This window comes from Trichechus manatus, unplaced genomic scaffold, assembly GCF_000243295.1.
Source record: "Trichechus manatus latirostris isolate Lorelei unplaced genomic scaffold, TriManLat1.0 scaffold00182, whole genome shotgun sequence".
Taxonomy (NCBI): Eukaryota; Metazoa; Chordata; class Mammalia; order Sirenia; family Trichechidae; genus Trichechus; species Trichechus manatus.
Genome location: NW_004444118.1, coordinates 1,435,095 through 1,456,628, shown reverse-complemented (window position 1 = coordinate 1,456,628; position 21,534 = coordinate 1,435,095). Strand labels below are relative to the sequence as shown.

Below are 21,534 nucleotides of genomic sequence, written 5' to 3'. Positions count from 1 at the left end.
GCTGTTCAGTCAGATGGTATTTTGGAACAAGGAAGAATGGCAAATCTCTGGGGCACAAAGGAACAACCTAGAAGGGGCAGGGAAAGTTTACAGAACAGGAAGGGTTAAGCCAAGGCAAGGAAATTGAAAGTTGTAGCGGGAAAGGATACCCATTCAGGAGGAAAGAACTGGACACAGCCAACCCCCAACTCTGGTATTTATAAGGTGTTAGTTAAGAGCAATAAAATACCATTGTTCACTCACAAAAACCATAAAGATTTGGGGAAAGAAAGGAAGTGAACACACCCTGTGGAGTGTGGGGGAAACTGGAACAAATTTTGAAACAAAAAAGAGAGAAGGCAAAGGTACCTGTGGATTCAGAGTGAAAAAGCAAATGTGGTCCTCGAGAAAGGGAAGAACAAAGTTCTGGCATATAGTTGCCTAAGGGAAGTGATAAGAGAGGCTCCAGAAAGGCAGAGGAGTGATGCATCAACACAGGGGAGGGGAACCAGGGTGGAGGACAAGATGGCTGCCTAGCTAGGGGGCTGGGCAGAGCCTAGAGTGGAGAACACTAGGGAGACTGAGGATAGCTCATGTCCTTTAGGTACCCTCTTCACCCTATCCTGTCCTCTCCCACTCCTTCCATCTGTTCTATGGCTCTGGGCCTACTGAGATTGGGTTGGGGGAGGTAGGAGTCAGAGTGGCTAGCCAGAACCAAAAGGGATACTCACCAATCCCAGCATGCACTGGGACTCTTGGACAGCGCCACAGCAGCCCAAGAAACCCACTAGCATCATGAGGGCCCCGGCTCCAATCAGAATATAAACTCCTGAGGGGAGAGGACAGGAAAAGGACACACATGGAGACATAGTCTGGGGACCCAGACATTTCCTGTAATCCCGTTTTCCTTCCACGTGACTCTGTGTCTTCCCACTTCTTGTTGCTGCGGTCTCAGGGAAGTGCCCTTCCTTAAAAAAATAGCCCCCTCCACCTCTGCTCTTGGTCCCCTTCCCACCAGTCTCTCCCCTAGGCCCTTGCCCCATCAAGCCTTTGCCCCTACCTCTCCCTCAGCTTTTCTGGAAGGTCGCTACTACCCCCCACTTTAGGACACAAAATATCCATGAGAACCCCCAGATTCTACTCAGGACACAAACTGGTCCAGTCCATCAGCTGTTTCCAGCAAGATGAATGCAACTCAAGTCAGTTACAACAGACTCTCCACACTTGGGCTCACTTCCTGGACTCTGCCAAGTTTCCAGTTGGCCTCTGCTTCACAGGAGAGGCTGCCAGGCGGACTTTCACAGGAAGGGGCTGCACCCTCAGACATCACGCTCTCAGGTGGGTTGGCCAGCTCTGTCTCGTTCCCAGAAGGGATGCCTTGTCACCCTACTGCACAGTTAGACATGCGCAGCCACGCCCAAGGGCACTGCTGTGTGATCTTAGATAAGATGCCTTATTGGTAAAATTGAAGAGGTTGGTTGCTAGAAAATTTCAAAAGATGCCTTACAGCACACGAAGGAAGTCTTACAGTTGCAATTGAGTTCCTCTAAGTTAAGGGTGAAAAGGATCCTTCTTGCTAAGCGGAAGGTGAGTGACACCATTACCAAGTCCTCAAATTTAATGACTGACTGGGGAGGAGGCAGGGAGAAGGGCGGTGATTTCCATAACCCCTGCCTTTGACCCAACACCATGCAGGGTCCTGGGACAGGGGACCACAGCCAGCAGCCTTGGCCCTGTTTATTCCATGACCCCTCCAAGGGAAGCCCAGAGGGGCCCACCCTGCAGGGACCACCCCTTTGCCCCCATGTCCTCCTCCCCAGCAGGCTCTGCAGGAAAATTGGCAGAGAAGTCCCAGGGCCTCCCTGTCTTGCAGGTATGTTTTATCCAACTTTGGGAAAGGCGACTGTCACATGTTGAGAACACCAGCTCTGAAGGTTTGAAGGCCAGCTCTGTGACTCTGGGCAAGCCACTTCATCTCTCTGTGCAACAGTTTTCTATCTGCAAAATGGGGATGGTAGGAATGCCTACCTGACCTAAGGGGCGTTGTGAGGATTAAATGATATAATCCTCAAGTGTACAATGAATGCTAGCTGTTGTTAGCCCTGGCTAGTCCCTGGGTGGTGCAAAGGCTAAGCGCTCAACTACTAGCCAGAAGGTTTGAGGTTTGAACCCAGAGGTGCCTCAGGAGACAGGCCTGGTGATCTGCTTCTGAAAGGTCAGAGCCTTAAAAACTCTATGGAGCATAGTTCTACTCTGCACACATGAGGTTGCCGGGAGTGCGAATCTACTTACAGCACCTAACAACAATTGTTAACCTTAATAATACAAAGGATAGGTGATAATTACTAACAGCCACAGGGATGAATGTTTATACACTTGCTACTCCCTCCCTACTATCCTGGAACTGGGACCACGGAGGCTTCCCTGAAGTAGGGGCTGCAAATCAGAGCGTCTGTGATGTTGCCCCACAATACACAACAGGATACTGCAATGAGAACCCTCTGTAGTGACACAGTGACCTCACTGTCTCCCATCTGTACCCTCGGTGTGGGGCCATGGCTCTGCAGGCTACCAGTCGTGTAATCTGCCTGCAGCGGAGAGTCCTGGGCGACAGAGCAGAAAGCAACACAAGGGAGCATTTGTGCCTCCTCCCTCTTCCCCAACATCTGTTGTGATGTCAAGTCACGTGGACTTCCTGGCAAACCCCTGCGTGTTATGTGAATATGGGCATTGTTCCCACGCATGCCCGGCCTAGACTGGGCAAGGTGACAAATGCACTCCAGTCCCATCCTCCTGTGCAGTCACAACCCGTGGAGCCAGACTGGGCTTGGGAAGGCAGTGCAGCCCCTCACACCATGCATGTGGACGGAGGGGTGGCCGCCCTTGGGTTTTGGCTCTAACATGGGGAAACTAGTGAGCGGAGGCAGGAAAAGGGGCCCAGTCTCCCCCCATCTCATCAGGGCAAGACAATGGAGGATAAAGCCACTTCCTTGAGCCCTATAGCAGGGCTGAATACGTAGGAAGCATTAAGAGATCAAAGGGTTTTATAAGCACAGGAAGTACAGTTGAGTGGGAATTGAGCAGACAGACGTGTTTTCTCCAAGTCCAGGTCCAGTTTGTAAGTACAGGTGGCCCTGGCAAAAGCCAGGGGAGTTGGACCAGCAGCAGTGGTGGGCTACTAAAGGAAAAGGCATTTCCCATGCAGAGAGAGAGAGAACATTTTCCTAATGGGTCTCTCGGCTAGTATTAAATACTTCTCCTATGGCTCAGCAGAGTAAGATTTTAAGATAAAAGGTCTTGTTGCCTTTAAATATTGCACAGACAGCTGCAGATCTGGAGGGCCCAGCTCTGCCCTCTCCAGTCAGTGCTGAAGACAAGTTCTCTGGCAGCTGCTTATGGGGATTTTAGTAGCAAACGTCCAGCTAAGGGTGACTCATCTGAAAGCAGCCCACTGGAAGTTTTGGTGCTACTGCTGGGCATGGGCTGCCTCTTAAAAGGGCCATCTAGTGCTTCTCCTTGGAAAGGCCACTTGGGGCCTACACCCCAAGCTTGTTAGAAATGCTGGCAGTGACAAATGACAAAGTGTTCCCCCTTTTAAACAAATGAATGTTAGCTTTCTGTGTGACTCATGGAAAAAGTTAGTCATCACAGAGCCTTCTCTAGGGTTACTGTATTAATTGGCTTAAGGGCTGTTTATTCTGCTTTTTTCAGACTGACATGATAAGCCTAGTTAAAAAAACAACACAGAGTTTGGTGTAGCAGTAGCATATGCCAGGGTGTCCTTTACACCAGAAGTGGAGTATTCTCCCTCACTGGTTGAGCACGGCTCTCGGTTCTGGCGAGGGAGTGGACACATTAGTTTCCTGTCACCACCCCCACCCCAACTCCAAACATCACCACCCGTTTATATGGAGGAAAACAAAACCCAGCAGAGCCCCTGGGCTCCACTTGCTCAGGACAGTCTATTATCTCAAAAAACCTCAGCCAGGGGTTCCAAGGAGCCCTAACTCCAACCCCCACGGGCTCTCCCTTGGTTCTTCTCCCTCCCATGGATGGCTGTTCTCATGAATAAACACTGCAGTGGACCATCATTTGCCAGCAGGGAAATTCTCAGCCTCAGAGAGGTGTGAGTGTGGAAACTATGCCAGTTTCAGGATGGGGAAAATCAGGCACACAGCAACCAAACAAACGGGCCCAGCCTAGACCATGAGCCAGCAGTGGAACACCAGCGTGCTAAGGGCAAGTGCCCATATTCTAGAAGTCACCTGGCACTTGTCATAAGAAGGGGAATGGTCCTGGGGGGGGGGGTGGGTAGCCACGGCTGCTGGGTGGAGCCCCCAGATGCCTTTCTTCAGTGGCTGTGGTTCTGGAAGGACACCAAGGAGTTAAGAAGGGCTGTTGGCCCGGCAACAAGAAAACGCAGTTTCCCAACATGTTTGTAGCCTGGGATTACGGATCCAGCTGACAGGCTGAATCTCCCAGGGCCTGAATTGGAGAGAAGGCCCATATAAGGCTGTCATCTGTTCTGGACTCACTATAGACTGTTCTAAACATTGGAAACGTTTCTGTTTTCACTTGCTTCTCTGCCTGGTTATACAGTCTTTCCCTACTTTGAAAGTTGTGGACCTGCTGGAGAAAAGACGCCCCTGGATTTTTCAGGTTTTCAGCTGTGTGGTCAGGCCAGCCTGTGGGATGCCTGTAGACAGTTAGTGCCCAGTGCCAAGGGATAGTCCCTCTATGATGTGGGGACAGTGCTGGGGTACAGCTGGCACTCTAAGCTCATCTGCTAGAAGAGGCTGGTCTCAGTCCCAGGGGCAAGCAGACAGAGTGAAGCCTCCTTGGCCCTTTGCCCACAAGCTACAAGGATTCCATTTCCCAAAGCACTGGGTGAGGCACAGGGCCCAGTCAGACACAAACAGCCGCTCAGCTTGCTGATGTTCTAATGCCACTCTCTGTTTGTGGGCTCCCAGCCTCAAGGGACCCTATTCTTCTGGCAGAGTTAAGGAGGCAGCGGTCACTAACCCCTATCTAGGGATTGCTATGTCTCTTTGGTATTGTGCCTTTGAGTCATCCTCCTGGTCACTTCAGGCAGGAACACTGGCCACTGGGTGGGGATGGGGGGGCTGCAATGACCTGGGGGACTCGAGTTCCATGAGGTTCCCAGAGGCAGGCCCAGGCTCCTCCATTTGTGTGCTCACTCACTCTCCTGCCCCCTGTGAGCCTTTCCCACCTGTCACCTGCTTGTTAGGGCCCCTGGGGCTGAGGGCTTCTCTCCGAGGTCTACAGTTTGAGTGAAGTCACAATGCCAAGACAGCCTCTACCCACTGCTACAAATGGGAAACAATTTCTTCTTTTCCTACATAGGGAGTCTCCCTATAACCTAGCACAGATAATCCAAGAGACTTGCACAGACCTGGGTTCAAATTCTAGCCTGCCTCTTGAGAGGCATGAGCTTGGGCAAGTTATCTAATCTCCCGAGTCTTGGTTTCTTCCCCTATGAGATGGGCTTCATTCCACGCACCTTGCAGAGTTATAAGGTTTAAATCTACAACAATGTACACAACACAGAGCTTGACACACCAAGAAGGGTTCAAGAATGTTAGTTTCGTCTTCCTGATTCCATTGCCTTACCAATGAGATCCTTACCTCCCATGGCTAAAAATACATAGAACTAGCCAACGAGTCCTAGATAACAAAAAATAAAAACCTTGCTGTTAGGAACGACCAGAGTGTGTTGAGCCACGCACCCTGCAGCGAACAATGGGCTGACAGAGCACCTCTTCCTGTGGGGTACTCGTTTAGAAAAACCCTCTGGAAATGCATGCTACCTGTCTCCATATTCCTGCCAGCAGATCTGCTCTCCTCAGAGAGGGAGTTCACAGCTTCCTCGTGATGTGGAGTGCTATGTAGGGACATAGGGCTTTAAAGGTCTCCCCTCAACACCCTGTGCCTCATACTCCTTATGCTAAACAGCCTTCCCTGCCCCCACTGCTCCAGCTCTACAGGGCAGCATTCCAACCCTGCCATAGTCACAAAAAAAAAAAAAAAAGCTCTGTTGCTAAAGCAAGTCAGCACTATGGAAACCTGCTCCTGAAAAATGATGTGTAGTTTTTTAGAAAACACACATTGTGCTTTTCTTTCTGACAATAGGGAGACACACCCTGAAAAAACTTTTACTAGCAACAACAAAAGCAATAAAACCAGGAAAACGATTCACAAGGCTCAGGTGCTACGCAACCAAACGGCCTGTTTTTAAAGAGTCCCCCAGTCGGTTTCAAGCCCGGCCTCTGGAAGGAGTGAGATGGAAGATGGCATGGCCGGCAGCCTTGTCTTCCTGTGGGCATGGGAGATAACCCTTTTCAGACTGTTTTCTCCGCCTTTTATAAAAATAACTTCTTTGGTGGGTGGGAAGGAAATGACCTAACTTAAACACTTAGAGCCTGATGACATGCCAGTGTCACCCTAAAAATAGGGGGCTTCTTTTGTTTCTCACAAATGAAATGTTTCCTACCCCTAGACTAGTCAGAAAGTAAAGCCACGGATACTGTTAGTTTACTTGGAAACTGGGAAATGGCATTTGACAGGCATTAGAACTCCAACTCCTCTTAGGGAGGCTATTTACGTGTGGATGATGGGAAAAAAGATGCCAAGGAGCCCGTGTGTAGAAAGTAACCTGCTAAGTCTATTCGAGTTCAGAGGATCCCCCCTAAAAAATCAAACCAAATTCAAAAAAACCCAGTGCCGTCAAGCTGGTTCTGACTCATAGCAACCCTACAGGATGAATAAAATTGCCCCATAGGTTTTCCAGGGCTGTAAATCTTTACGGAAGCAGACTGCTACATCTTTCTCCCGAGGAGCGGCTGGTGGATTCGAACCGCTGACCTTCCGGTTAGCAGTTGAGTGCTCTTATTACTGCACCGCCAGGGCTCCAAAACCAAACCAGTTGGTGTCAAGTTGATTTCAACTCATGGTGACCCTATGTGTTGCAGAGAAGAACTGTGCTCTGTAGAGTTTTCATGGTTGTGACCTTTTGGAAGCAAATCGCCAGGCCTTTCTTCTCAGGCGTCTCTGAGTGGGCTCAAACGACCAACCTTTTGGTTCGTAGCCAAGTGCTTAACCGTTTGCACCATGCAGGGACTCTTTCAGAGGATCCCAGGTGTGTTTAAACTGGAGGCTGTCCCCCTAAAGCAAAAGCAAGCAGTATGAAAACAAAACAAACCATCCATGGCAGCACGAGGATGGAAAGGGCTGGGTCACTGTAAGTCCCTCCCATGGTTGTGACTATATTTTCCAGGAGGTGGGTCTTATTCTGTGTCTCAGAGATCATATCTCAACAGTGAGGAGAATAGTGACCTATCCTCTTCCTTGACACTGTGGACCCTCAGGACAAAGTCTTTTGAATTAGGGAAATGACAAAGCCTTAGAAGATATGTAATGAGGAGAGAGGATCATGGACAAGAACACAGGTTCTTAAACCCTCAAGGGTGGCAGCAACTTGGGCAGAACCAAGTTCACATCTGAGAATGGTTAACACGCCAGACTTAGCCAGCATGAAAAGAAACCACATCAGTCAAATGAAAATTCATGGGCGCAACTACACAAAGACATGGCTTGAAAGCGACAGGACTGGCCAATATGGCAAGAGCAAAAGTCTTTCCGAAGCCCAAGTCCCTGCATTGACACTGAATTTCCACAGTTGCACGAAGCACCACGTCTTCCTCCCTCACCTGTGTAGAAGCTGGAATTATTACTTTCTTGCTCGAAGATACTCTTGGTCTGAGAATCGAATCGGAGCCATAGTCCAATGGCAAGGACTGCGATCCCAGCAAGCTGTAAGACATATAGGATATTGGCATGAATTCTGGCTGCCAGGGATAACACAATCCCCGAGTGCTGAGTGTCCAATTTATAAAGGAACCCAGGACTACCTTTGGTCTGAACCCCTCACTAAGCACCTGGTGGTAGCAGCAGCCAGTGAGCGGGAAAAAATTACTCCATTTGCTAAAAACATCATCATCAAGTTGAGAATAAACAATTACCTATCAGCAGTAGAATGTATACTTTAAGAACAAGAGAATAGTATACGGCAATGAAGATGAACCAGCGATAGCTACACGCATCTCACGATGCTGAAGAAGCAAGCTCCACCAGAACACATATGATATGATTCCGTATAGTTAAAATGATTACTATACTTTTTAGGGATGCACACATATGTGTACATTTATAGGTACATCAAACCACAAAAACAAACAAAAAAAACCCAAACCCATTGCTGTCAAGTTAATTCTGACTCACAGACACCCTATTGGACAAAGTAGAACTGCCCCAAAGGGTTTCTAAGGAGTGGCTGATGGATTCGAACTGCCCATCTCTTGGCTAGGTACATAGAAATGATAATGGAAAAACAAGAAAATGATCATAGTGTCAAGTGAAGGGTGACCTCTTGGGGAGGAGGGATTGATGACCAGGGAGGACTACGGGAGAAAGGGAGGTTCTAGGGTGCTGGTAGTATTCTAGCTTTTCACTTGGGTGGTGGTTACAAGGGATAGTCACTTCCCAGTTATTCTTTAAACTGTTCAAATGTTTTATGAACACTCTGTATATATAATCAAACAGTAAAAAAAGAAACCCTCACACAAAGGACACACCCATGTACTGATGAAGGCAGTTGAGATGTACTTTGCAAACCACACTGATTGGTAAATGACATATCAGAGCCTCCCCTCACTTGCGTGCACTTGGCTCCTTCCCTCTTTACACAATGAGACTTTACAAGCTGACCAACCCAACCCCAGGGCGCATGCTTCCTTGTGAGTGGATCCTTATAAACGTCAGACAACAAACCTCTAAGTAATCTTCTGATCCTAAAATTTCATGAACATTCCATTTCAAAGGTGGGAAAGTTGAGATACTGAACCAAAATGAGCAGACTTTCTCAATAAGGCGCAGACCTGAGGTGACCGACTCCTGGCCTGGCCCTCTTGAACTGGATGTCTGGGAAGGACAGCCTCCTGCCAGGGCCCCACCCCCACCTCCCCCACCCCACCCTCAGAGCCAGCTGAGCTTCTCTGGTGCTCGTACCAGGGCTTGCCAGGGCAGTGAGTCACAGGCCTCCAGTGTAGTGGCTGGCTGGATGCATGAGTGGGTGGGCTCTGGGCCAATGCCCAGGCCCCAGGTTTCTGTGCCCTGCCCCCCTCAACAGAGGCGCCCTTATGCCAGAGTCCTGCTCTTCAGGCAGCCTTGGTTCTTTGTCCCAGGAGCTGGCGACAGCCCGTGGGTCTGGACAGGCCTCTCTTTCTTTCCTTCTTTTCTCTTCTCCTTTTCCCCATGACTTGGCAGTGCGTCTGGAGGCTTTGGGTGGAGAGGGGAGAGGGGAACAATGGAAAGGGCAACTAGAGGCTTGCAGTGGAATCAAAACCTTGGTTATACCCCCAGGTGGTGCATGCTGGTTTGGTTGTACCACATACGTGTGTTTCCACAAGTACGGAAGCAATGAGGGTCTGGAATTCCTGGCTTAGAGGCCTATTGGTTCAGTTTTCTCAATTGTAAAACAAGGACAAGATTTGGCCACTCCTTGTCTTTTGTTGTTGTTATAGTTAGCTGCCCTCGGGCTGGTCTCATGGCAACTCCACGCACAACAGGATTGGGCCATTGTGATCCACAGTTTTCCTTGGCTAACTTTTGGGAAGTAGATTGCCAGGCCCTTCTTTCTAGTCTGTCTTAGTCTGGAAGCTAAGTTCAGTTCCATAACAACACGCAAGCCTCCACTGACAGACGGGTGGTGGCTGCACTTGAGGTGCACTGGCCTGGAATTGAACTCAGGTCCCCCACATGGAAGGTGAGAATTCTACTACTAAGCCACCACTGCCCCCCACTCCTTGCCTTTTAAGTATGGTTAAAGAGTAAAAACGATTGTATTAAAAGATGTACTTTGTGAGAGTAACTTCATCAGCACTAAGGTCGACCAATGTTCCACTCCCACCCGCTGTGTGCAGCTTCCCACACCTCTCAGTCCTCAGGTTAGGTGAGGCAACACCAAACATCAGTAAGACCCACACAATGTGAAGTGTCCCGTGACTGGACAATTGAGAAAAGAAAAACTCATGGACTCCAGGCCTGAAGGCATAGGAATGTGAGAGTTAATATGAATGTAAGAGCTTTGGGTTCAGGCACTTGGGTCAGGTTTTCCTTCTCATTAATTAAAAGGCATGCAGGTGAGCAAGAGTCCCCTGGCCAATCCAAAAATAGGATAGCAGAACCTCATGGAGGAGAAGCATGAGTCTCTCCCACCCTGTGCCCAGCCAGGTTTATCTGTTTCTCGTTCAGACTGTAGGTTCCCCTGCTCTCCTACAGGGGATGGTGGGGCCCAGCTGCGGACATTTCAGGCTAGAAAACAGGTGTGGCTTAGGCCCACATACACTGGGTACTGAATAAGCACCCACTAAGTGGGTCTTGACTCCACTGGTAGGCAGGCCCTGGCTGGGCCTAGCTCACCTGGGGTCCTAAAGAATTAAAAGAAAAGAGGTGATGCTTTCCCCCCTCTGCAACACACGGAGGTCCAATCAGACCCCTGGGATTTGGAAGACTGAGGCTACCTGGCCTTTTGGACATGAAGAGTTGACCTGAAAACCCTGTAGGGATGGTGTTTCCAACACATCTGGAGGTGGACTGGTAGTTTTAAGTTTGGTTAATGATTAGCCACAATTTTTCTCTCAGTCTGGTCCTCCCTCTTGCCAGTCTTGGTGATGCTGTTGCTGAAAAGTACCTGTGACCTGAGAGAGGCCGGCTTTCTTTCCTGTTTTCTAGGCTTGTGCTTAGAATTATCCTTGAGTCATTTTATCCCTCATGTTGGGTAAAGTTAGTCACTCACCCCTTACTCTGCCAGGGAAACTCCTAAACAAGTCACCTTGAAAAGAATAAAAACAATCCCATCCATAATAACTATGCTACAAATGATGATGTAAAGCTTCCCTCTGCACAGAAGCGTCTCATGGGAAGGAGTTGGGACGCTTTGGAAATAATTTCACGCCGACGGTTAATGCACTCAGCTGTTAACCAAAAAGCTGGAAGTTTGAGTTCACCCAGCGGTGCCTTGGAAGAAAGCCTGGTGATCAAAAAAAAAAAAAAAAGACTTCTTTAAGGGTAATGCCCCCTTCCATTTAAGAGAAAGCCTTACTTTTAAGGATCCTGAGCCAATCTGTAGAAGTCCAGTCATTTATCTGGTCTACAAGAACAGGTAGCAAGAAAGATATTGGGCTAGAAAACTGGAGCCAGAAAGGGAAAGGAAGGACTTCATGTCTCACTCTAGCCAAGGACACAGCCGGGAGCCCCAAATCTAATGTCATGTTGCTTGGTCATCAAAGCCATGATACTTTGCTAAAACGAGGAAGGAAAAGCAGCTGGTTCTGGAGAAACAAAAAAAAGCTGCAATAGATTTCAGTCTCTTATGCCCAAAATTCACCATAAGAGAGGAGAGAAGTTCAAGAAACCCATAAGGAAGGAAAGTCCAGGGGCAGGACTGGTAGTATTTGGTTTGCAAAATCACAGACAAATGAACCCTCCTGCCTTTTCTGACTGAATTACAGAGTTAACTGGCCTGAGGGGGTGCTAAGTAAGCCATTATTTGTCCCATTTTCTGTAATACTATTGGAGAGATTGCTTTAGATGGCTGAATCACAAAGGCTTGGAGTCACGGGGCCATGAAACCAGTGCCACCTAGTAATGGCTGTAAAGGCAGCACTGTCTAAGGAGCTGAAAGTACCTCGCAGGACAACTTCTCACTGTTTGGTGAGGCATACAGGGACTCTCCCTCCAACATCTCCCCGCTTTTTATAACAGGTTACAGAAATGGGAAGGGACCAGCAGCAAGCACCAAAGAGAGCTTTAACTTTTAACAAAGGGCACCAAGTCAATTATAAAGGGACTCCATAAAATAAAATAGGGCTCTGGGAGGCTGTCTTAGTTACCTAGTGCTGCTGTAACAGAAATACCACAGGTGGATGGCTTTAGCAAACAGAAATTTTTCTCTCACAGTCTAGGAGGCTACAAGTCTGAATTCAAGTGCCAGCTCTAGGTGAAGGCTTTCTCTTTCTCTGTCGGTTCTGGGGGAAGGTCCATGTCATCAAGCTTCCCCTTGTCTACGAGCTTATCTACGCAGGAACCCTGGGTCCAAAGGACGTGCTCTGATCCCGGTGCTGCTTTCTTGGTGGTATGAGGTCCCCATGTTTCTCTCCTCATTTCTTTTATATCTCAAAAGAGATTGGCTAAAGAAGCAACAATATTGTAGATTGAGTTCTGCCCCATTAACATCATAGAGATAGGATTTACAACACATAGGAAAATCACATCAGATGACAAAATAGTGGACAATCATACAATACTGGGAATCATGGCCTAGCCAAACTGACATGTATTTTTGAGGGACACAATTCAATTCATGACAGAGGCCAAGAAGTTGATGATTTGCTCCCAGGTTAATTAACTGACATATTGGCAATAATGTTGGCCATACAAGTGCTCCACAGCTGCTTCACTCCTGTCCTCAAGATCTGAGCAGATTTGATGGATGCAGTTGGGTGCTTAGTTAGATGACACCTCGCTCACCAAACTACACTCAACCTGTTGCTGTAGAGTTGATTCCGATTCATGGCGACCCCATGTGTGCAGAGTAGACCTGTGCTCCATAGGGTTTTCCAGGCTGTGACTTTTTGGAAGCAAATTGTCAGGATTTTCTTCCGGGGTGCCTGTGGCTGGGTTGGAACTGCCAGTCTTTTGGTTAGTAGTTGAGTGCTTAACTGTTTGCACCACCCAGGGATTCAACCTTGCTCACAGGGCCCTAGAAAGAAGACAGCAACCTGCCCAAGATCACCAACTGTCCTGGTAGAAAGGCCAGAACCTCTACTCCCAGCCTGAGGTCCTGCCACCAGTTGGCCCAGTTCCTTTTTTGTTTCTAACTAATGTTAATTGGAAACATTCTGGCTTTGCTGGGAAAAGCTTCTTTGTGACCAGGCCAAAAATGGTTCTATCCACTTGATAGTGCAGGAAGAAAAAGGATCCCCCCTACCCCCCTATTATTTTGTTGGAAATTTTTCCACCTCTTCACTCACGTCCATTTTCTTCTTAGAAGATGGGCCATGAGAAAACCATCAGACAAACCAGACTGAGGACATTCTACTTCTCAAAACTGTCAAGGTCATGAAAAACAAGGAAAGACAGAAAGTGTCACTGCCCAGAGGAGACTAAGAAGACACGACAACTAGCTGTCATGTGGTGTCCTGGACGGGATCCTGGAACAGAAAGAGAACATTAGTGGAAAAACTGGTGAAATCCAAATAAAGCCCGGAGTTTAGTTAACAGTGATGTACCAGTGTAAATTTCTTAGTTGTGAAAAATGTAACATGACAAGATGTTAACAACAGGTCAAACTGGGTGAGGGGTATATGGAAAGTATCCTATCTTTGCAACTTTTCTGTAAATCTAAAACTATTCTAAAATAAAAAGTGTACATATATATATAAAGAAGATGGGCTTCTCTCTCTTCCAAAGCTTCCTGTCTCCTTCAAGAACTTGCTCTATTAATTAAGCTCTTTCCTGCCTCTGCATCTGTTCTCTGCCACGTTTTTACTTTTGCCACCAAACCTGGCTGGGCAGCTCTCCCTATCCTAAAAAACCAAACAGAACAAACATAGAAACAAAACCATCTCTCTCTTCAACCTTCTGGTTGCTCTGCATTTTCCCTTGCTCCCGGAGCTTGTCACTCACCACCTCTACGTCCTCACTAACCAGGACTGCTCAACTCTCCCCGATCTAGGGCAGCAGCTCCTCTCTGAAAGGTGGCAGACAGCCTTGGTCAGTGGCCAAGTTCTACAGCTTTTTTTCAACCCTCACATTCTTTGCTCTCTCAGCAGCACAACACCATTGTACGCTGCCTCTCCCTCGTCTCCTCCCCAAAGTGTCCCCTAAAAGCTATGTACATTCCTGCCTCTGTTCATGTCAAGTCCTTCCTGGAATGCCGCCCCCAACACCTAGACCTCTGTCTGCTTCCTTCCCAAGATTTCCCCAGTCTCTTCCCAAGGGAATGCAATCTCCCTTTCCCAGACTCCCAGGCTCTGCCTTTGCTCTTCTCTCCAACATTCTCCCATTCTGCCCTTCCTCTGATCTGTGGGCATAAACTCTTTGAGGTCGGAGCTACCTCTCAGTAATCTGTATATTTCCCCTGCCCCACCCAGACTTTTAACAGAACAGTCATCAGTAAATAATTCTCCACTAAATGAATGAGTACTTCAGCGGAAGAGAACTTCTGGAATCCGCTCAAATTTCATCTCCTTCTGGACAAGACTCCTTTCCCACCCAGCTTTCCACCCCGGTCCTCATTCTAATACCTCATACCAAAAGTCACAAACTACAATGTATAATTACTTGCCCAGAGAAAATACTGACAAGATCCATGAGGCCTGGTTGGGGAATATTTAGTGTATGCAAAGATTTCTCTTTCAGTATTTGATGAAAGTCACCATGAGATTTAGGGGCAAATCCATTTTAAGTCTTTTGGAAACGAAAGTTTATGAAAATCCTGTGCATTGCTCTCCCCATTCTTTAGTGGCAATTCTATCAGCACCTCCCCCTTCCCCCCAAAAACTCCACCTAAACCCTCTATATTTTGATGAACACACTGGTAACCTAGTCCCTTGGGGCTGATGCCAGAGCTTCAGGAGAATGAAAACCCAGCATTGCCCCAAACTCAGGCCCACAAGGAACATGGTTTCCGGCTCATCTCCTCTCTTACCACATTCACCTACCACTGAAAGCTCAGCCTCGACAGACACTCAAAAAAAGCTCAGGATTTCTGTTGAGTTGCACCACAAACCTTGCTACAGGGACTGGTCTAGAAATCTTACACTGAAATACACACGTAGAGTGAAAAGAAATGTTTCCAATTCTAAAGGAGTATTAAAAACAAAAACCAAAAACCAACATGTAATGGAGCTTAGGGCCTCTGGCTGCTTTCTGGCCCCTATGCCAAGTTTGCAAAACCCGTTTCAGTTAGAACATGAGGAAGTATTTATGCACTGGTGGCCCCACTGACAGAAACACTTACGTTTTAAAAGGACAAAATACTCCTTATCCTTTCTTTATCTTAGAATGTCTAGAAAGGTAGAGAGCAGGTCATTATCCAGGAGTGGTTTGTCTTTGAGGCCGGCCTTAGACTTGAAGTAGTTACATCTACCATTTTGGGAGGGGTTGAGGTGGGAAGTGGTGAGTGGGTGGGGCCGGGAAGAAGTGGGTGCTTTCTTTCTTACTTCCCATTGTCCTTCTGGAAGAGCAAGGACTATTTGCTTACTCTGCTCAGCCCATGATCAGAAAGATGTGGCAAACTTTTCAGGAGGGGCCAGGTGGCATCAGAGAAAGAACATGCACCAGGAGTTGAAGCCCTGGCTCTGTCTTTGGTCAATCGCACGGCCACACGGTCCAGGGCCTGATTCTACACATGGGGGATGTTGGAATCACCTGGGGGCTTCTACACATTGCCTGCCTCAGCTCCATCCCAGGGGAATCGAGAGCTCCCAGGTGATTTTCCTGCCTATCTCTCTTTGAAAATGACTGGTCTAGAATGGAGGGCGTGTACTGTGGGCTCTAATTCTGGTGCTGCCACTTCTGAGCTGTGTAAGCAATTTATTTTGCTTCTCTGAACCTCAGAGTTCTCATGTGTAAAAAAAAAAAATTATGATACCCACCCTGCCTTTGACCTAAGTCAAAGATGAGGATTAAATGAAGTGATGCATGGAAAACACTCTGAAAACTGTGAAGTGCTATGCTCAGGCCAGATTCTGTAGGGGAAAAAAACGATAGTCACAACCATAATTAATATACTCTGAGAAAGACACAAGACGACAGTGGGGCGATTCACGGGCATTCTGCGGATGCCCGTGTATGTCTTGCTATCATCTGAGCAGGCCTTGGCTGGATGGAAGCAGGTAATTTCAGACACTGAGGCTCTGCTGTCTGTTTCTGTGAGAGTGTGAGGGTTGTGTGATGGAGGAAGATGGATAAATTTACCCTCTTCATACCCATACACTGCCTCCCAGAGCTCCATCAAGATCAGATGGGAATGGCAAAAGCAAAGTGGAGAAGGAAGGGTAAAGGAAGACTGTTCAGACTTTAGGTCTCTGTCCTTCCTTGGATCACAGATGGCTTCTGTGGGTGAATTAACTATGCTGAAAGGAGTTATAAAAACAGCAGATAACAGAGGGAGAGATTTTCCTGGGTTGGGCAGGAAAGGAAACCTTGACCTCTTTCCTCCTTCAGTCAGATGTGTCACATCAGCCCATTTTTTTTTTTTTTTTTATGTACTGGACTAGGTGTGTTGTTGTTGTTAGTTACCAAGGACTCAATTCTGACTTATGGTGACCCTGTGTGTGCAGAGTAGAACTGTGCTCCATAGGGTTTTCTTGGCTGTGACCTTTCAGAAGCAGATCACCTGGCTTGTCTTCCAAGGTGCCTCTTGGTGAATCTGAATCATCAACCCTTAGGCTAGGCTAGTAGTAAAGTGCTTAAATGCTTGCGTCACTCAGGGATGCCTGAAGTAGGTGTAGTAATAGTAGTATGCCCATAGGCGTGGTTGCCCCCAACACCCAGGAAGTCAGTAACAGACTGAATTTCCCCTGCCAGCCTTTTCCAGGCCCCAAAGCATCAGTCATGCAAAAAGCCTCAGAGATGGAGATAAGGGACATGTTACCAGGAGGGACCAGTTCCTAGAGAAGGACATCATGCTTGGTAAAGTAGAGGGTTAGCGAAAAAGAGGAAGCCCCTCAACAAAATGGATTGACACAGTGGCTGCGACAATGGGCTCAAACACAGCAATGATTGTGAGGATGGAACAGGATCGGCCAGTGTTTCGTTCTGTTGTACACAGGGTCGCTGTGAGTTGGAACTGACTCGACGGCATCTAACAACTACAATGTTCATACAGGCTTCAACATTTAAAAACAAGTCAGGCTACCCAGACCTGTGGGCTCTGGGCCTTACCCATCTCCATGGCAACCTCTGCTGCCAGTGAATGCCAAGCCAGCGATGGGATGATTCACACTAGTCAGGAGGCTGGGCTGGACCCAGCAGCAAGAACAAACAGGATCCCAGTCCCCACAGCCTCTTCTTCTAATCCTCTCCCTGCATCCTCCTCCCCCAGTTCCAAATTAAGGCTGGAGCTGTTTTGTTTGGAAGTATAAACCCACTTGGGCAGGACTAGCGGTCTTATGGAGTCCCTCCCTTATCCAATCCCTTCACACAGTAAACCAACAGTAAAAAAACCAACAATCTCCACTCTAATCAGCAGAAAAAATTGCCATGACTTGCCTTCATTAAGGATCACAAATAAGCTATTATTTCACGGCAGAATTTAAAGCTACCAACAAGAGCATAGCACTAACCTTAGTTTTATTAGAGATGAGTTAGAAAGCCCCAGAGGCCACAGCCCTAGAGATACGGGCGGATTATCCAGTAGGCAAGGTAAGCATGATGCTTACCTTGCTTACCAGATCATCTATAGTGAAACTGTTCACTACAGATTAGTAAGTAAGCACAAGTAAGTCCGTGCTTACCTTGCTTATTGGGTCATCTACGCCTGTTAGGGATTGTAAATTTGCAAAGAAGCTTTGATTCTGTAGAAAGGTGCTGTGGGGTTGGGAGAGCGACAAATGCCAGTCATACCCAGAAGCAGAATCTTTGAAGTGGTGAAAAAAGGTGAAATTGTTCACTGCAGATGATCTGGCAAGCAAGGTAAGCACCATGCTTACCTTGCCTATTGGATAATCCACCTGTGCCTAGAGAACAAAAGGCACCCCTAGTAAGTGTGATTGTCCTGGGGACTGGTTGGGCAGACACAGCCTAGGGAGCCAGCTCTTATCTCTAGATACATTCTGCTCTTGGGGCTTCTAACGAGCTACCACCTTAGCGCAGTTCTCAAATCTTCAGAAGTCTATATCCTCAAAGACAACCTGGGAAACTTCTCTCTAGGCCAGTGGTGCTCAAAGCATGGTCCCCAGACCAGCAGCAGCAGCAGCAGCAGCATCTGGGAATTTGTTAGACATGCGAATCTGCAGACCTGATCCTGTTGCTGTTGTTCAGACTCAAGGTGATTCCATCCTAAATTTACTAAATTAGAAACTCTGGGTGGGGTTGGGGTGGGGCCCAGCAATCAGGTGATTCTGATGCCTGCTCAAGCTTGAGAACCACTGCTCTGGGCTTCATTTAAAAATGAACCCATTAGAAAAGATATGAAAAAGTTCTCTCTTGGGGTTCTGACCCCAGAGAATAGAGAATAGCTTTCTAAAATGCCAGTGCTGAAAAGCGTGAAGCCACGGATTGGAGGCGTGAGCTTTCTCTGAGTTCAAGTTTCGTGTTCATGCAAGGTGGAGCTCACAGCCTCTCAGAGAGCCCACAACGGGAGCAGCATCTTACCCTGTCACTCCACAGTAAGATCTGTAGAGGGTGGGGCCAAATGCCCTAAATGCTACTGTAAATGAAGCCATCGGGAGCAGGCCCGGGACCAATTTGGGCCTGCTGCCTGGTGACAGTTAAGGGTAAGGATATAGAGAGAGGTAAGTGGAAGGAAGCAGGAGGTAAGAACAGATAACTCGCTGGACCACTCCATATTGAACCCACTCAGCCCAGGAAGTCATAGGAAATGGTTCAAGTTGGAACCTGCATTTGACTCCCAAATGTGCATACATCACGCAGGCTTCAGCCCAGGCGACCTCTCCTTCCACAAGGAGCCATAATGACTCAGTGGGCATACCTCATCCGACCTCCAGAGCAGGGCCCACTTGGTAAAAACTTCCCATCTGGTTTCTGCAGCCTGCCTTTCTCCCTAGTCCAGGCTGCTATTTATTACGTATGAGAGAGTGGACTCTTCCCAAACCAATCCATACTCTAGGAAAAAAAAATTTTTTTTTTAAGAATACATGCAGAGGCTGATGGTCAAGTTGTAGTTATCTAGCCTTAGGGTTAACTTGACTTCTTGCAGGCTTTTCTGTTCATTAGCATCTCCTCTAGAGACTGGGGAAGGGAAAATAAAATAATAACAGAAACAACAGTATGATAATCAAAGCAGATATTATTTCCTGAGTACCCACTAGGGGTTAAACATAGGAAGTGGTTTACAAACATCATCTCATTTAATCTTCTGGTCACCCTTATTTTTTAGATGAAACAGGCTCAGAGATGTTAAGCAACGTACCCAAAAAGACACCGCTAGTAAGAGGCAGAGTTTAAACTGACAACTCAAAGATCCTTGAAGACAACTCAAAGCTACTGTCCCCAATGCATTGCACTCTCTTACTGCCCAAGGTGTGTGTCGGAAGAATGAGGGCCTCCAATAACTTCTCTTGCGGGGCAGAAGAGTGGTCTGGGCATGGTGGATTTGGCAAAATGCCTTGACCGGAACCTTAACCTGGGTGAGGGCACCTGACCATGTATCTCTTGGCTTTGTTCTCTCCTTCCTTCCCTCCCTCCCTTCTCTGTTGAGGCCAAGGGAGGGTAGATACTGCTGGGAGAGACCAGAGAAAGGTGGTGGTCTCAAGCCCCTCCAGTGATCGGATCCCAGGGGGATGTACCCTTCAGGGCTATCGCTACCTTTCTCTCCTTTTTTCTCTGCAGTGTCCTGCTGGTACAGAAGCAATGGAGACTCTGGCTCTGCCCCTCTCTGGGACCTGGTCTTGGAGGTTCCAGTTGTCTAGAAAGCTCAAGGTAAAAGGAATAAATGCTCTTTTGGGAGGCACAGGGAGTGAATGGAAGGAGAGGTGCTGAGGCCACCCTTTCTGGTCTGGAGTAAAGTGGGTGTTTTTCTTTCGATTCCTTTTGGTAAACTAAACTCCAAGTTGGGCTCCACAGGCAAGCCCCTACCAACTGGGCATCATTACAGGACCATTTCTAGCAAAGAACAAAACTGGCCGTCTCTCCACCAACCTTCCCCAAAGGGGTATCTCTAAGAGGAGTGTTTTGTAGATCGATAGAGAAGGCCTCCCAATTCATGTTCTGGAAGGAATGAAACTAGAAGACAAGAGGTAAAATTTCACCTTTGAGCAATCCTGTGTGATGTGGCTTTACAGACGGAAGCAGTAAGATATCAATGAATGTGAAAGTTGAGGACAACCTCAACCCATGAAAAAATTTAAGAGTGATAATAGCTCAACTATCTCATTATTCCTTATAACAACCCTAAAATGTTGTATGATTACCTTTATTATGCGGATAAGGAAAGTGAGGCTTAAGGAGAGTGACTCATTTGTTGCCTCTGCACAGGAAGCTGCACTTCTAACCAGCAATCCCCTTCCCCTCCATGATTCTGATGCCAATGGCGGATCAAGACCACATGGAGGGGAACACAGTGTAGGCACTTAATCCCTACAATTATTTAAAGTGTCATAAATGAGCCCCTGCTATTATCTACTGCTCTCTTACAGCATCAGGGGAAGGCTTCGGCATGGATATTAAAATCAAACAAACAAAAAATCACAACCATCCATAAGAAGCCAGGTCCTCGGGGGAAACCTGAATGTTGTGGGTAGCCTTGGGCTGGGGGAGGAGCCTTCTGCCTCTTGTGGCCATTTAATGCCCTAAACACTGAGATTATGGTACCCACTCAACCACTCATATAATTCAACATAAAAAAAATTGTGAAATAAGTAAAAAGAAGTTCAAGAAAGTGCTTATTTGCCCATGATTACTTGGACTTAATTGCACTGCTGGTGCCCTAAGGAGGGTATGACCTTGTGGCCTCCCTTTCTGGGGATTCTAGTAAACCTAGGGGCACCCAGGATGGAGGGACGAAGGTGGCCCAAGGCAGCTATAGTGTGGGGGTGCCATTATCTAGCTATGCCCCGCTTTTTTTGGCAACTGTATTTCAAGCCTGACTTCAGGCTGGTACAAGGTGTTACATTAACAGGGGATGATGCTTTGTAGGGATAACAGTGCTGAATATTGGGAGGCTAGGGTTATAACGTAAGGCCCCGCAACCCCTCCTCACGGGGACAGCCTCCCTCGCTGCCTTCCTTAGGGAACTGGATTTGATTCTAATGGTGTTGGGGCTGCCTTACACTTTGTGAGGTAGTAATTATCATCCCAGTTTAGATAACAGGTTCAGAAAGGTAAAGTAACTTGCCCACGGTCACAGAGCAGGTATGGAGTGACACCACAATTCAAACCGAGGGCTATGGGCCCCTCACCTCTGTCACATGTACAACCTATACCACACAAAGACCCAGCTTCTCCCCTGCCTGTCTCACCCTGGTGGAAGGGAGGTGGCTCTGTCCCCTCTCTGGGGTGTGGCACAGGATGAAGGGCCCCGTAAGCTTTTTTCTCAGCACTCTTTTATGGAAATTGGGTGGACATCCGGTATGAACAAGTTCAAGAGTTGAGAAAACCTTCCTCCCAATGACAAAGTCAGCATCATTTAAAAACCACAGCCCTTATTCTGCTTTAGGAGCAAAGGTTCAGCTAACATGGTTTGCTGGTATAAGTCATTTGAGGCTGAGGGGGTGGGAGGTAGGGCCCCCC

General features: G+C 47.6%; 1 protein-coding gene across 1 annotated transcript in view; it reads right to left on the bottom strand.

The window, feature by feature from the left end:
* The window catches only part of CD9 (CD9 molecule), a 39,335-nt gene that overhangs the window by 5,246 nt on the left and 12,555 nt on the right, over positions 1-21,534 (bottom strand). Inside the window, exons 2-3 of the mRNA XM_004387201.2 lie at positions 7,707-7,809; positions 711-808 (exon numbers count right to left, since the gene is read on the bottom strand). Of these exons, the coding sequence (XP_004387258.1) occupies positions 711-808; positions 7,707-7,809 (201 nt within the window). The remainder of the gene's footprint in view (positions 1-710; positions 809-7,706; positions 7,810-21,534) is intronic.